The sequence below is a fragment of the Oenanthe melanoleuca genome, chromosome 5 (assembly GCF_029582105.1).
Source record: "Oenanthe melanoleuca isolate GR-GAL-2019-014 chromosome 5, OMel1.0, whole genome shotgun sequence".
In the NCBI taxonomy this organism is placed as follows: Eukaryota; Metazoa; Chordata; class Aves; order Passeriformes; family Muscicapidae; genus Oenanthe; species Oenanthe melanoleuca.
This window is the reverse complement of record NC_079339.1, coordinates 36,412,729-36,425,321: the sequence shown is the minus strand read 5'-3', so window position 1 is coordinate 36,425,321 and position 12,593 is coordinate 36,412,729. Positions and strand designations below refer to the sequence as shown.

The window sequence follows — 12,593 nt, the reverse complement described above, 5'->3', positions numbered from 1 at the left end:
GAGCCGGGAACGGGGCAAACCCTTGAGAGCAGCGCCGGGCGGGCAGCGGGGCCGCCTCAGAGCAGCCGCGCCGCCATCGTGCTCCGAGCCCAGCGGAGGGGCCGCGTCCCCCCCAGCAGCCAGCCCACCCACCGCCGGGCCGGCTGCGGGGCCGCCCGGGACTGCGGGACGAAGGCCCAACACCCGCCGCCGCCGCCGAGCCGTCCCCGCCGGGCTGACTGGCGGCCCCGGCGCTGCGGGCCTCCCGCGGGGGCCGGCCCGGCGCGGCCGGCGCGGCACGTGGTGGCGGCGCGGCCCATGTGACCGGCCCTCCCCGGCCGCTGCGGCTCATCCCCGCCCGGCAGAGTCCCCGCCCGCTCGCCCCCAGCGCAGCGCAGCGCTCTCTGCGTGCAGCAGCCCCGCACCGCAGGCAGCCGCCGCCGCCGCCCCGGGACCCGGCGCCATGGTAAGGGCAGGGCGGCGCGGCGCGGCCGGGCGGGAGGGCGGTGCGGGCGGCCGGCGCGGCCCGGCGGAGCCGAGCGGGGCTGAGCAGAGCAGGCCGGGCCCGGCGCGGCCCCGCGGCCTCCGGCGGCCATTTTAGTCTAATTTTAGCCGGGTGCGGGGGGAAGGGGCCGCGGGAGCGGCCGCGGGGCAGCTGCGGGCGGCGGGGCCGGGGCCGCTGCCGGGGCCGCGTCTGGGCCGGGCGGCGCAGCGCTCCCTGCGGCACCGCCCGGGCGTGCGAGTACCGGAGGTGCGGGAGGGGCGGTGGGCGCGGGAGACGGTCCCGCACTCCCCCGGAGCCGCCGCCCGGTGCCCAGGCCCGAGGGGCGGCCGGGAGCGGCCGTGTGGGAGCGCCCGGCCGGGGCGGGGTGCCGGAGCGCCGGGCGGAGGGCGCGGGGCGGCGGGATCGCCTCCGTGCCCGCGAACAAAGCGGGGAGAGGGGCCGGCGGCGCCCCCGGGGACAAAGCGGCGGCTCCCTGCGCACCTGCCTTCCGTGCCCGGGCAGCCTGCGCTGGCAGCGCCTGCCTCGGCAGATGCAATTGCTGGACCGAGAGCAAGGGCGCTGCAGATGGGCTGAGCTCGCTTGCTCGCTCGCAGCGGGGTTTGCTAAATTATTTTCATTTTGCCTTGAGCTCCCTGTTTGCCCTGCCGTGTTTTGTTTCCTTGCTGGTTTAGGCTCTTGTTCTGAACGGTTTGTGAGCCTTATGGGGAGCTGTACAGTGTGTTCATTTTTATATGAACGGAGAGCAGTCAAACAATACTCCCGCAGCAGTATGAAGTAAAATTCGGGAGTTCTTAAGGCGCCGTGTTGAAGCTGACACAATGCAGAAAGCATTTCTGCTGCTTGTAGAGCCTTACCTCACCCAACAAAATGAGAGTCATGACAGTGCTGGATGTGAGCTGCTGCTGTAGGGTTTGCTCTACAAAAAAAAAAAAAAAAAAAAGAAGCCAACAAAAATCAACCCACCAAAACCCCACCCCCTCCTATCCCAACCGAAAATTACAAACTCCTCTCTTATGTTCGGTTCCTACCCTCTCATCACTCCCTCTTCCCCTCCCCCCAAATAAGCCAAATGCATGATAAGGCAGAGGAAAACTGTTTGAGTAGTACAGTTGTGTGGCTAGTTGTATGAAAGTGCTGTCCAGAATTGCAGCTGAAAATGCTGAGATCTACAACACTAAACTACTGAATTGACACCTCCTTTATATCCTCTGCTCCAGTCCTACAAATATTACTAAATTCATAGTGTGTTCAGGTTGAGTATAGTATTTTTATTCTTACGGGGGCAGGCAGACTTCTTTATCTAGCACTGTGGGCTATCATCTTTTTTCTAGTGAGTGTTAATTTTTGCTGTTTATTCCTTTGATCTCATTTAACAGGCTTCTGGAGTAACAGTGAATGATGAAGTCATAAAGGTTTTTAATGACATGAAAGTAAGGAAATCTTCAACCCCAGAGGAGATTAAAAAAAGAAAGAAAGCTGTTCTCTTCTGCTTAAGTGATGACAAAAAACAAATAATTGTAGAGGAGTCAAAGCAGATATTGGTTGGTGACATTGGTGATACTGTGGAGGACCCCTATACAGCCTTTGTGAAGTTGCTACCTTTGAATGATTGCCGATACGCTTTGTATGATGCCACATACGAGACAAAGGAATCTAAGAAAGAAGACCTGGTATTTATATTCTGGTGTGTGAAAGCAAAAGCTTGCTGTTAAAATTGAATACTCTGGAGTTACCACTGGATGACTTAATAACTGTTTTGTTGTTGGCTTTTTTTCCTTTAAAGGGCTCCTGAAAGTGCACCTTTAAAAAGCAAGATGATCTACGCAAGCTCTAAAGATGCCATTAAAAAGAAATTTACAGGTACGGACCTGACGATGTTTTTGTCGTTACCTACAGTGCCATTTAGATGCTGAGGTTCTCACAAGTACATTGTTGTCCATCTGTCTTTCAGGTATTAAACATGAGTGGCAAGTAAATGGTTTGGATGATATTAAGGACCGTTCAACACTTGGAGAGAAATTGGGAGGCAACGTGGTAGTTTCACTTGAAGGAAAACCCTTATAAAAAGACAGACAAGTGCCATCTGGATCTAAGGAGCTTCCATTTCTGCAGCTCGTTCAATTGGAATAGCATTAGTCTCCCCATCCCCTCCCCTCCTCAAAAAATAAGTCCCTTCCCCACCACCCTGAAGGAGATGTCATTGTTAAGCAGTTCTACCAGTGATTGCCATTAGACTGTTTAATCCTGGTAGTTTTATGTAGGATTCAGGGAATGCTTTCACGTCATACTCTTGGCCAAAACTGACGTTGCAGGCATTCCTTGCAACATGTTCAATGAATGTTATAGTTAATGTAAATAGTCTAGCAGACAGCAAAGGGTAAGCTAATTGAATGCCTTGAAAGTATTGTCCACTGGTCGGATGGTAGACTCTCTACAGTATTACTTACAGTTGCACTTGATTGCAGTTCCATGAGGCTCTTGTGCATTCATACACCTCACCTGCCTTGACAAGCCTATTTTTGTGACATGGCAGCACACAACACTATGCATTTAAAGCACTTTTTTGTAATATGTTTGACCTGCCCCCCCCAAGGAATGCCAATTAAGTTGCTGTAACTGTGTCATCAAATTATTGTAGTACCTCAGTTTCATTCCTGTTACATGCATATCTTTATAAATGAAGTAGCTGTTACGATGCCTTTCGTTTTCCATTGAATGTACACTACTGAACAGGAGTAGAAGTTATCTGTTTACCATATGAGTCTTGAAACACTAAAGTTTTGTAAAACATCAGTCATGGTGGCAATTTCTGTATTAAAAAGAGCCTTAAATGGAACGTTGTTTTTTGAGATCAAAAACGCCACGTTGCAATAAAACTTGTGGCTTATTACAGAACGTTGCCTTGTTTTCATTGGAAAATATAGTTTTTAAGTGTTTAAGCATATTTCAAATAACTTCTGTGGAAAGTATTGTAAAGGTAAACAATCATTAATCTCATCTTGAATAATACAAGTTTTTAATACTGATTTAGGCACTGCTTTACAATACTTTGTGGCTCTGTTCTGGCCGTTCAATAAAGGACTGCTCCTAGTTTACTGCAAAGTAAAGAAGCTACCAGTACTGGAGACCATTAGTTCCGTGAAACACTTGTGTCAGAAACTTAAAAATACGAAGTAAATTAACCATGCAGTGTGTTTTGTACCTGAATGTTCTTAAAGTTCTACATGCCAGAGTAAAACCTTGCACTAGTTCTTACAGCCAGCCGTCTTTCTCATAAGATGATGTGTAATGACAGTTACATGCAGAATATGAAGCAGGGAAATAATTTTTGTTTCTTGAGTGTTGCAGTTAGACTGACTCAGTACAAGAATTAGCCTAAATGAACTGTTCTGCTTGTTAGCTTCTATGTAAATAGAACTGGAAAGTGTTTGCCACTACTGAGGCTTGCATAGGGGACGTGTTTTGGCTGGGAGCCAAATAATGCTCTCCTTATAGAGAATTTGATCTGCTCTGTGTGAGCAATCCTCCGCTAGCCAGAGCTATTTATGGCAAACACATGCTTTTGTATCTTGTCATCGTTATCCACAAATGGCAAAACTGGACATGATTCTCCTGGTATGCATAAAGGAGCGCTGTTAGGCAGCCACTGGCAGCTGAACTGTACATGCTGCTAGAAGGAATGCTCTTTTATCATTACCTTATTTTAAAAAGTTGGTGGAGTAGAACCATGGAGCTTTTAAATGCAGGCTCTCTATGTTCAGTCCATAGCCCTTTTTAAACAAGGAAGCAGATAATAATCCAAATACTTTCTCTTTTTTCCCCCCCTCCAATAGTTTTAAATAACCTAATGGTACTGTGTTTAGGCTCTCTTGTCCTGTAGAACTTTAAGACTTTGTTTCAGGCTTCTGGCTATCCCTATGACTTGCACACCTCATTGTGTTAGCTGTTCTATGTAGACTAAACTTTACTAGAATTTAAGTAAAAAGGCATGATGACCACTGACTTACAAAGTGTATTAATGAGTCTTGGTTTTGTTCTACAAAACTCTCCTTTCAGGTACCTTTTAAGATTGCGAAGTAACTGACGGTATGCATGTTGTCTAGATGAAAAAAAAAAACCCCACAACTTTTTATTCCTCAAAATAGTCTATTTCTGATCATTCTTGTTGTATGCAAAGCCCAGTTTAATGTAAAGTTCTTTGTGCTTTATGTTTAACTTGAGTTCAGTACAGTAAAATGAAATTACCTTTTAACTGATTTTTCACAAGGAATAAATTGTTTCTTTAGAAAAAGCCAAAACGGAAAATGTTAAATTTTAATAAACCATTTGAATTTTCATTTTAGACAGTAAACTTTTTTTAAGGAGTACTGTGTTTAAATTTATTGTTTGTCTCTGCTGCAGTCCGGAATAATGTCCGTGGCTTCTTAGTTGAATATTACAGGTTCTTTTTTTATTTTTTTTTTAAAAGCTAGCTTAGGTGTATATTCACTCAGTCCAATTAGCTATGAAATTGAAGCACAAACCGTCTTTATGTAAGATTCCTACCAAATTAAAGTTTTGGATCCAAAAGGATCAGCCTGCCTTCAGTTTGTTCTTGAAATGAATGACTGACTGATTGATGTGAGGTCTAATTCAGATGGCTTGCTTTTACAAAAAAAAAACAAAAACAAAAAAAACCAAACCAAAACAATAAAGTGCTACAGAACTGTTACTGTTTGAATTATAAAACAAATGAAAGACAGCTGGCATCTGTTCCAAAATGGTTTATCAGCTGTTGTTTTCTGTCATTATGCAAAATGGTGAGGGCCTCATTGTGATCAGAAGCAGAGGAAAATCCTCTCTAGTATCTTCTGTGTATCTGTGTAGACGTGACTTTTGGATATCTTGGCTTCAGTTATTCTATTGATAAGGAGGTATTAAATAAATTTTTCATGAGAGTAGCTTGTGCAGAAATGGCATTTTTCTTCTAAAAAGATACTTCAAAGCCAGCAGTTCTGTTTGATTTGGTAAATCCTGGAAGAGGTATGGATAGATGGGCTTGATTTCTCTGAAAAGTGAAATCAATCCAAGACTAGAAAGTGTAAGTGAGGTTTATGCTTGTGGCGATTTTAGAAATGCAAAGCTTAAATTTATATGGACTTGAGTGTAAAAATCACTTCTAGTCAGATCATGAAATGGAGTTTGAGTATGCTCAGTTAAAACCCAAAGAGTTTCTCTAAGTGGAAAAATTTTCCTGCTCTACCATTCCCTCAGAACAAGTGATGAAATACAGCAATTGCCACAATTTGATAATAAGCTTTACTCTCTTATGCCAATTCCAGTATAAACCAAATTTTCATGTCTGCCTATTTTTTATAAATTTCTGTAAGTCCCCTTTAGTTTGTGGTGGCGAGTTAATGATTGTAGAGTGAAAACACGGCACTAATGGTGGATCAAAGATCATCAATGTAGCACCTGTCTGAGTATTGAATTTCTTTGAAATATTTCTGATTTTGAAAACCTGATATAAATAAAATTAATTTAAATGTCTTCAGTTGTTGAGTTTGTTTGTGTGCTAGACAGCACCTACACTAATCAGTTTGTTGTTGTCTTTGGACTGGGAGCAGCCCAGATACTGTGAAAGGAGAAGTTGTGGAATACCTGGATTTTGTAACAGGTTTCATCTGCTCACCATTGAGTTCAATATCCAACTGTAGAAAAAGCCAGCACTGGTGGCTCTGGAGGGGGATATAAAAGACTTTTTAGTGGGTTGGTTCTAGATAACTTTTTTCTTTTGTTGGATCCCAGCTTATGTGTTCAGAAAATTAGATGGCTTTTATATAGCAGATGTAAAAATGTATGTTTGCACGTTTCTAACACAGGGAAGGAAGTGAACTGATGTAGTGTGAAAAAACTGACTCTATGAAGAAAGAGTCATATGATTTGGTATCAATGGCATCTCTTGTTAATATGAGATTTCTTGGATCTAGGAATATGTTACCTGGAAGAGTTAATTTTCCAAACAAAGCCATCAAGAAACAGCTTCATCAGATTCTCTGGAGAAGGCAGACTTTTACAATGTGCATTAAAAAACCCTTTACTGTTTACTTAACATAAGCCTTGCCTTTGGCTGTGGGGAGCATATATAAGAATATGCATTAAAAGAGAATGAAAGGTCTCATTCTGAAGTTTTTAAATAAAAATTACTGTTTAGTTAAAAAATGTTCTATTTTTACTAAATTCATATCCAGTGCTTGACCCTATTGAATTTGGACATTTCTGTGCCTCACCTCCCATGCTGTTAAATCTACAACAATCCCCACACATTTTACTCTTCCTTGCATTACTTATCTATGCATTCTACTAGTAACCTCAGAAAAATAAATAAAACAGTAAAAATTAAATCTTTTCACAGGAAGTTCAAACAGGTGACATAATTTATGTTCATTTAATGATTTCATAGAATTGTATTTTTACATTGTAAACCTTAGAGGAATAAAACGTGCTAATTGGAGGTACTGAAAGTAATTTAGATATTCCTAAGCTTCTGTGATTGTCTTTTTAATAACTCATTGTAGGTTAATGTTTCTGTTGCCAGCTTTGCTTCATAGTTACTTAGAAAACTAATGATTGGAAAATAAACTTGAAGGTGCTGCTGATTATTTTTAGAAGTTTCTAAATGTCAATTTAGATTATAAAATAATACACAAACTTCAATTTCCCACTGCTAGACTGATTTTTATTGTTACGTGTACAGGCTTAGAAATGTATGTGTAATCGTGCCTCTCCTCTTCCACCCCTTTATTTTTAAAAACAGCTGTGTCACTGCAAATCCCTACCATCTGCCCACTGTCTTCTGTAAAGGTTTACAGGCAATCTCCACTTGTACCTTTTAGTATCTATTTTTCTCCTCTCTTGTTTGTGATTGTAGGAGTTTGATTTAGAAAAACTAACCGCTGTAATATTGTGCTCCTTGAAACCTTTTCTAATATGCAGAAAGTTAAAGCATCAGTTAATCTCTGGTGAGCAGAGCTGCAGGGTGTACATTGGCTTGAAAAAAGAGATATGTTTTTGAGAACCAGTTTAGAAAGCCTTATTTGTGTCTGCTTCCTCTTAGTGGCAGCACTGCTTTCATCTGTGACCTTCTATTAAAGCTGATGTGAGAGCTAAGCTTTTCTTCCATTTTGGCTGTTTCAACAGAAAATGGAATGTGCTTGTAGCAAACAAGGTGCAGAGAAGCAGACAAGGTTTAGAAGCAGCAGTTTTTCACAGAGACCTGTACATCTGGTGGGAGGGAAAGGGTTACAGCAGAGTATTTGTTTCCTTTAATTTCAGTAGGAGCTTGCAGCTGTAATGACTGGGCTTATGTTATCTTTTGCTCTGCCTGAACATACTGATTCCACAGTCCCAACTGCCTCACTGCTTTCATGCAGTGAAATGTGAACACACAGCTCTTTATCAGTGAAATGTGGTCTACTCCTACAGAAGTGAAGCACTGCTACAACAGTGCTCTTGATTAGCCATGTCACATGGAGAGATGCACCTAAGCTGCATTTGAACAATTCTTAAAAAATGTGTGGGTTTTGATTACACCAAATACAATAATTAAGCTATTACACAGAACCTGAGGATGAACAGGTGACTTATTAATTTGGTGACAACAAGTGACAAATATAATTCATGATCATATTTTTGAATCTTAGCCCTGTTATTTAAGCATGACTTAAAGATGAAACACTTCCCAGTCCACAGAATTAATTTCCTGCATAAATTCTTTTAAGCAGCAGCAGCATAATTTTAGCTCATCACTGAACATCCTGAGGCAGAATCTGTCACCTGAGGGTTTTTTAGTCGTCTGCTTGACAAATTCCTTTTGTAGTGCTGCATTATTTCTCTGCATCCACACTTTAAATTCAGTTCCCAGAACTCTCCTTCCAAGTAACCAGAATTCCTAAACAATATTTATTCTGTGTGACTAAAGTAGAAAGGCATCTTGTAGAACACCCATAGGAAACAAATGCATGGTATTAGCCTGCGTGGCCACTGAACATGTTTGGCCCTGCGTGCCATCTCTGGCTGTTGGGTTATTCTGATGAAAGGTCAGCTCATTCAGGTTTGTGTGCAATAACCCAACATAGAAAATTTGTGGAAACAGGAATTAGTGTTTTAATTTTGCTCAGATAAAGACTTTACAAGCTGGGTGTGGTAACAATTTTTTAATTTTTTCTTTTTACCTGTCCTGACAAAAACACCTGGCTTTGATTTTAGCCAGTTTTATCTATTTAGTTTGACAGGTGCAATGGTTGGAACTATCCTCAGGACAAGCTATATTTAGATATATAACCTTTTGATAATTCTGGCAGTTGTTTTGATCTCATTATTTTAATTCAGTCAGTTCAACTCCATTACAATTTTAACTGCCTGGTGTTCAGTATTGTCAATGTAATCTCACAAAACTTGAGGAGCATTTAAAAGTAGTCATCTTCAAGATTAGTAATAATAAAAATCAATTTTATTTATTTATTTTATAGTCTCTGTTTTGCAAGGAAGATGTCAACTCCCTTAAAGTCAGGTGGTTTTCCAGGGAGGTCCTGGCTGAACACCTGCCATAGATCTTTGTGATTAGATGGAAGAAATGTTGGAGCATTCATCTCAGAGCAGTTTCCTTTGCTTTCTTGCATAGCTGGATGAATTTCCTCTCCTGGAAGATGTTCAGGTCACTGTATAAATATTTAAAGTATTTTAAAATTTTTTATAATTATCAAAATTTAAAGTATTTTACCCTCTATTTCTGAATCAAATGGACAAACTGTGATTACAACTTTTTTTTCGGGTGATACAGTCAAGGATCTCAGCTGTGAATTTCATTTTCTTCATTTTTTACCAGGAGATACTTCCAGTTATTGCTTTGTGCACACCAGATTCAAGGAGCATGTGATTGGCTCTGTGTTTATCTGCCATTATTTTGTGCACAAAGTAATAATGGCACACAAATAAATATATATTTGACACTAATTATAGATCACAATCTTATGTTAATTGAACATCTGTCTTCTATGGAAAATAGTGATGGTAAGATTTTACCTTGTTTGTTTTTAATTTTTTGTTTAGCAATGGTGTTAATAAACAGTTTTTCTGCTGTAATAGCAAATTGGAAATGTGAGAAGAATTATTTCTCTGTGCATCAGCATCTTGCATTGTGTGCAAATACAGATTCTTTGTTTCTTCTTAATAGAATGTTTGGATCACATTCAGTGGCTAATGGAAAAGAATATAGGATTTTTGTAAGTCACATTTTACAGTATTAATGTGAACATGCACATGTTTTTTGAGCTATGAGATAAAGACCTTTACTTACAAAAGGGCATATTTTGGGAGAAAAAAAAATAACTTTTTAAAGCTTATATTTTCTTCTGCTAGCACTTTACTTTTTATTCCTGAAATTACCCATTAGGATCTGTTTTTTCCTTTTTGTTAGTTTTTTGGTTTTGGTGTTCTCACTTTCCCCACACTGCATCATGTTTCAGCCTATTACAGACTGGATTAAATTGTTATCAAAAGAAGAGGTATTATGTATATAACATACACAGTTTCTGTAGGAACGAGTAAACTGTTTGCTTGACCCAGTTTCATGGAGCTATTTCCTTCTACAGAGATGGGATCACAGTCAAGGAAGAGGGAAAAATGGGTTTGCTGAGAGTATTTATGAGCACTCAGTGGGAATGAGATTGTTATTGTTGTGCTTAATCCTGAAATAATCATATACCATCTCATCAACGTTGCATCAGTGTGTGAGAGACATAAATATTCTGGCTACTTTGTGATATTAGTCCGAGATAATTTTCTATTATTATAAACTTGGAGCTCTCCAGATAAATATAGAATATTTCTACCTGTGACCAATGTTTTGATGTTCTCACAAACATCTGTTGTGTCTTTTAAAAGATGATTGCCAACTAGTGGAAATGCATTTCTGAGGAAATACATCTTTAATGGGTCTGAAAATTAAAATGAAGGTTATAGAAGCAACCACTTCCCTTAATCTTTCTGGGGGAATTCCTATAATGTTATCAGGCTTGCTTTTCCATCTGTTGGGCACAGTATGAAAGGATGCACAGAATGGCTGTTATGGTAACATAGTATCTGTTATCACTGACATTAATTTTATGTTAGTGAAGTTACAAGTCATGCTGTATGCAAAAAGAATAAAAATATTCTTCAGATTAGAATTTGTCGTTTTCACAGACAGTAACATTTAGTTCCCTTTCAACAAGTGGAAATGTCCTGCTGCATCTTTGTTTCTGTGAAGATGAAATTACAAACTCAAACCTTTCCCCTGCCTTTGATTTGCTCTGTGTCCTATCTCCTCCACAGCATTTCCCCCTTCTTCCAAATCATTGTCCCTGAGATATTGCTCACCTGCTTCCTCTAATCCTCTTATTTACCTCACTTTCACTTCCTTTCATCACTTTTTTGCTCCCTACTAGTTCTGATTTTCCTCTAGTCCTGTTCCTTCATATTAGAAGTGTCCTTTAGTCCTCATCATAAACAGACAGCAAACAAGAAAAAAAGACCACAAACCAAACAATTTGTGATCTATTTACTGTTTTCTTTTATTAAAAATATGAATCCTTATGAAGAAATTATTCAAAGAGTAAACCTGACTACAGTTTACCAAAGTGCCAAACAGTTTAAAATAATCTCTTGAGTTGTTTGAACAGTTCCACTCTGTCCATGGGATTTAACTCAGAAATCCAGACTCTACCATTTAGATGGGAAATTGCCATATTGGGTTATTTTATGCTCTGATCAGTGCCAGAAGCATGAACTCTCCTTTTTTTGCAATCATTAAAGCATCTGATTTCAGCTTTTAACTTCCATTAAAGTGGCTAAGTAATTGCAGTGTGAGGAAATGCTATGGATGCATGAATTTATGATATATTGAAAACTGAAGTGTAGAAATAGTGTGAAATAAGCTGTGTATCAACACAGAAGCTCTAAGTTAATTGCATGCTCACTGGTTCATTGCCAAATGCACTGGTTCCTAGTAAAATCAAGAAAATCTCAGTATCATAAAATGTATAGAAAACTGCTACAAGAATTAGAGGCCATATTACCTGTTAAAAAAAGTTAGATTCAATAAATCTTGAAGTAACCCTTTGTATAATCAGAGATTTTATTAATAAAATACCTTTTAAGAGTTTTCATCTGCTTCCTTTTTTGGAACCTTGTATCAGGCTTATTCATCTCCTTGGGCTTTTCTCTGCAGTCAGAAGCACTAGAAATTGACAGCATTGCAGTAAGGATTTATTTCCTTTTCCTGACCTTAAAAAGAAAAAAAAAAAATCTGATGAAGAGATATATGAAGTAGAGCCATCTGAGGGTGCTATTTGACAACCTAATTGAAGGCACTCTAATGTCATGAGTGGGAGAAGAGGGGGATTCCTGCAGCTGCTGGGCTGAATGCCCCCTCTCATTTCTGCTGCCTGATCAGGCAGTGGTTTTGTGAATCTACACTTCTCACTTGCTTTGGAAAAGTTTTGGGTTTTTTGCTTGTTTAGGGAGGCACGATGCCTGAAATGTTTCAGATGTTTCTGGGAATTGCCTTGGTCAGCATCTGGTATGCAGGGTGTCCGTGGAGGAGCTAAACTTAGCATTCACTGTGGGGCTGGAGTGAATCCAGGGAAGGGCAGGGAGCTGGGGAAGGGTCTGGAGCACCAGTCTGACCAGGAGCAGCTGAGGGAGCTGGGGGTGCAGCTCCCTGAAGAGGAGGTTGTAGCATTGTAGCATACTTGGCATTGCTGGTTTTAATCCCTTCCAACTCAGCATATTCTATGATAATGTGATTTTATAAATGATTTTATGATTAATGACAGCCACCATGCTCCTGCACATTGCTCAGTGTATTTCCAGGTGATGCCTGTGTTACATGTACCTTGTACAGTAAATCCAGAGCTTCCAGGAAGAATTGGACATTCTCTGCCCATACATCACACAGCTAGCTGATGTGTATGCTCACAGTGTATTTAACAAAGATCAGAACCATCAGATCTTTGGGTCTCTGGTAGGTAATGAATGATTCTGACATCAGCATGTTGTGTTTTAGCTGGCAGACCTAGGGCAAAAATCT

At 40.7% G+C, this 12,593-nt stretch overlaps 1 protein-coding gene across 1 annotated transcript; it reads left to right on the top strand.

Annotated features, from left to right (window-relative positions):
• The first annotated feature begins 268 nt into the window (after positions 1-268).
• Positions 269-6,013, top strand: CFL2 (cofilin 2). The gene is made up of 4 exons (XM_056492927.1): positions 269-445; positions 1,861-2,168; positions 2,268-2,344; positions 2,436-6,013. Exons 1-4 carry the CDS (start codon positions 443-445, stop codon positions 2,546-2,548), a joined length of 501 nt encoding a protein of 166 aa, XP_056348902.1. The 5' UTR covers positions 269-442; the 3' UTR covers positions 2,549-6,013.
• The last annotated feature ends 6,580 nt before the right edge of the window (positions 6,014-12,593 follow it).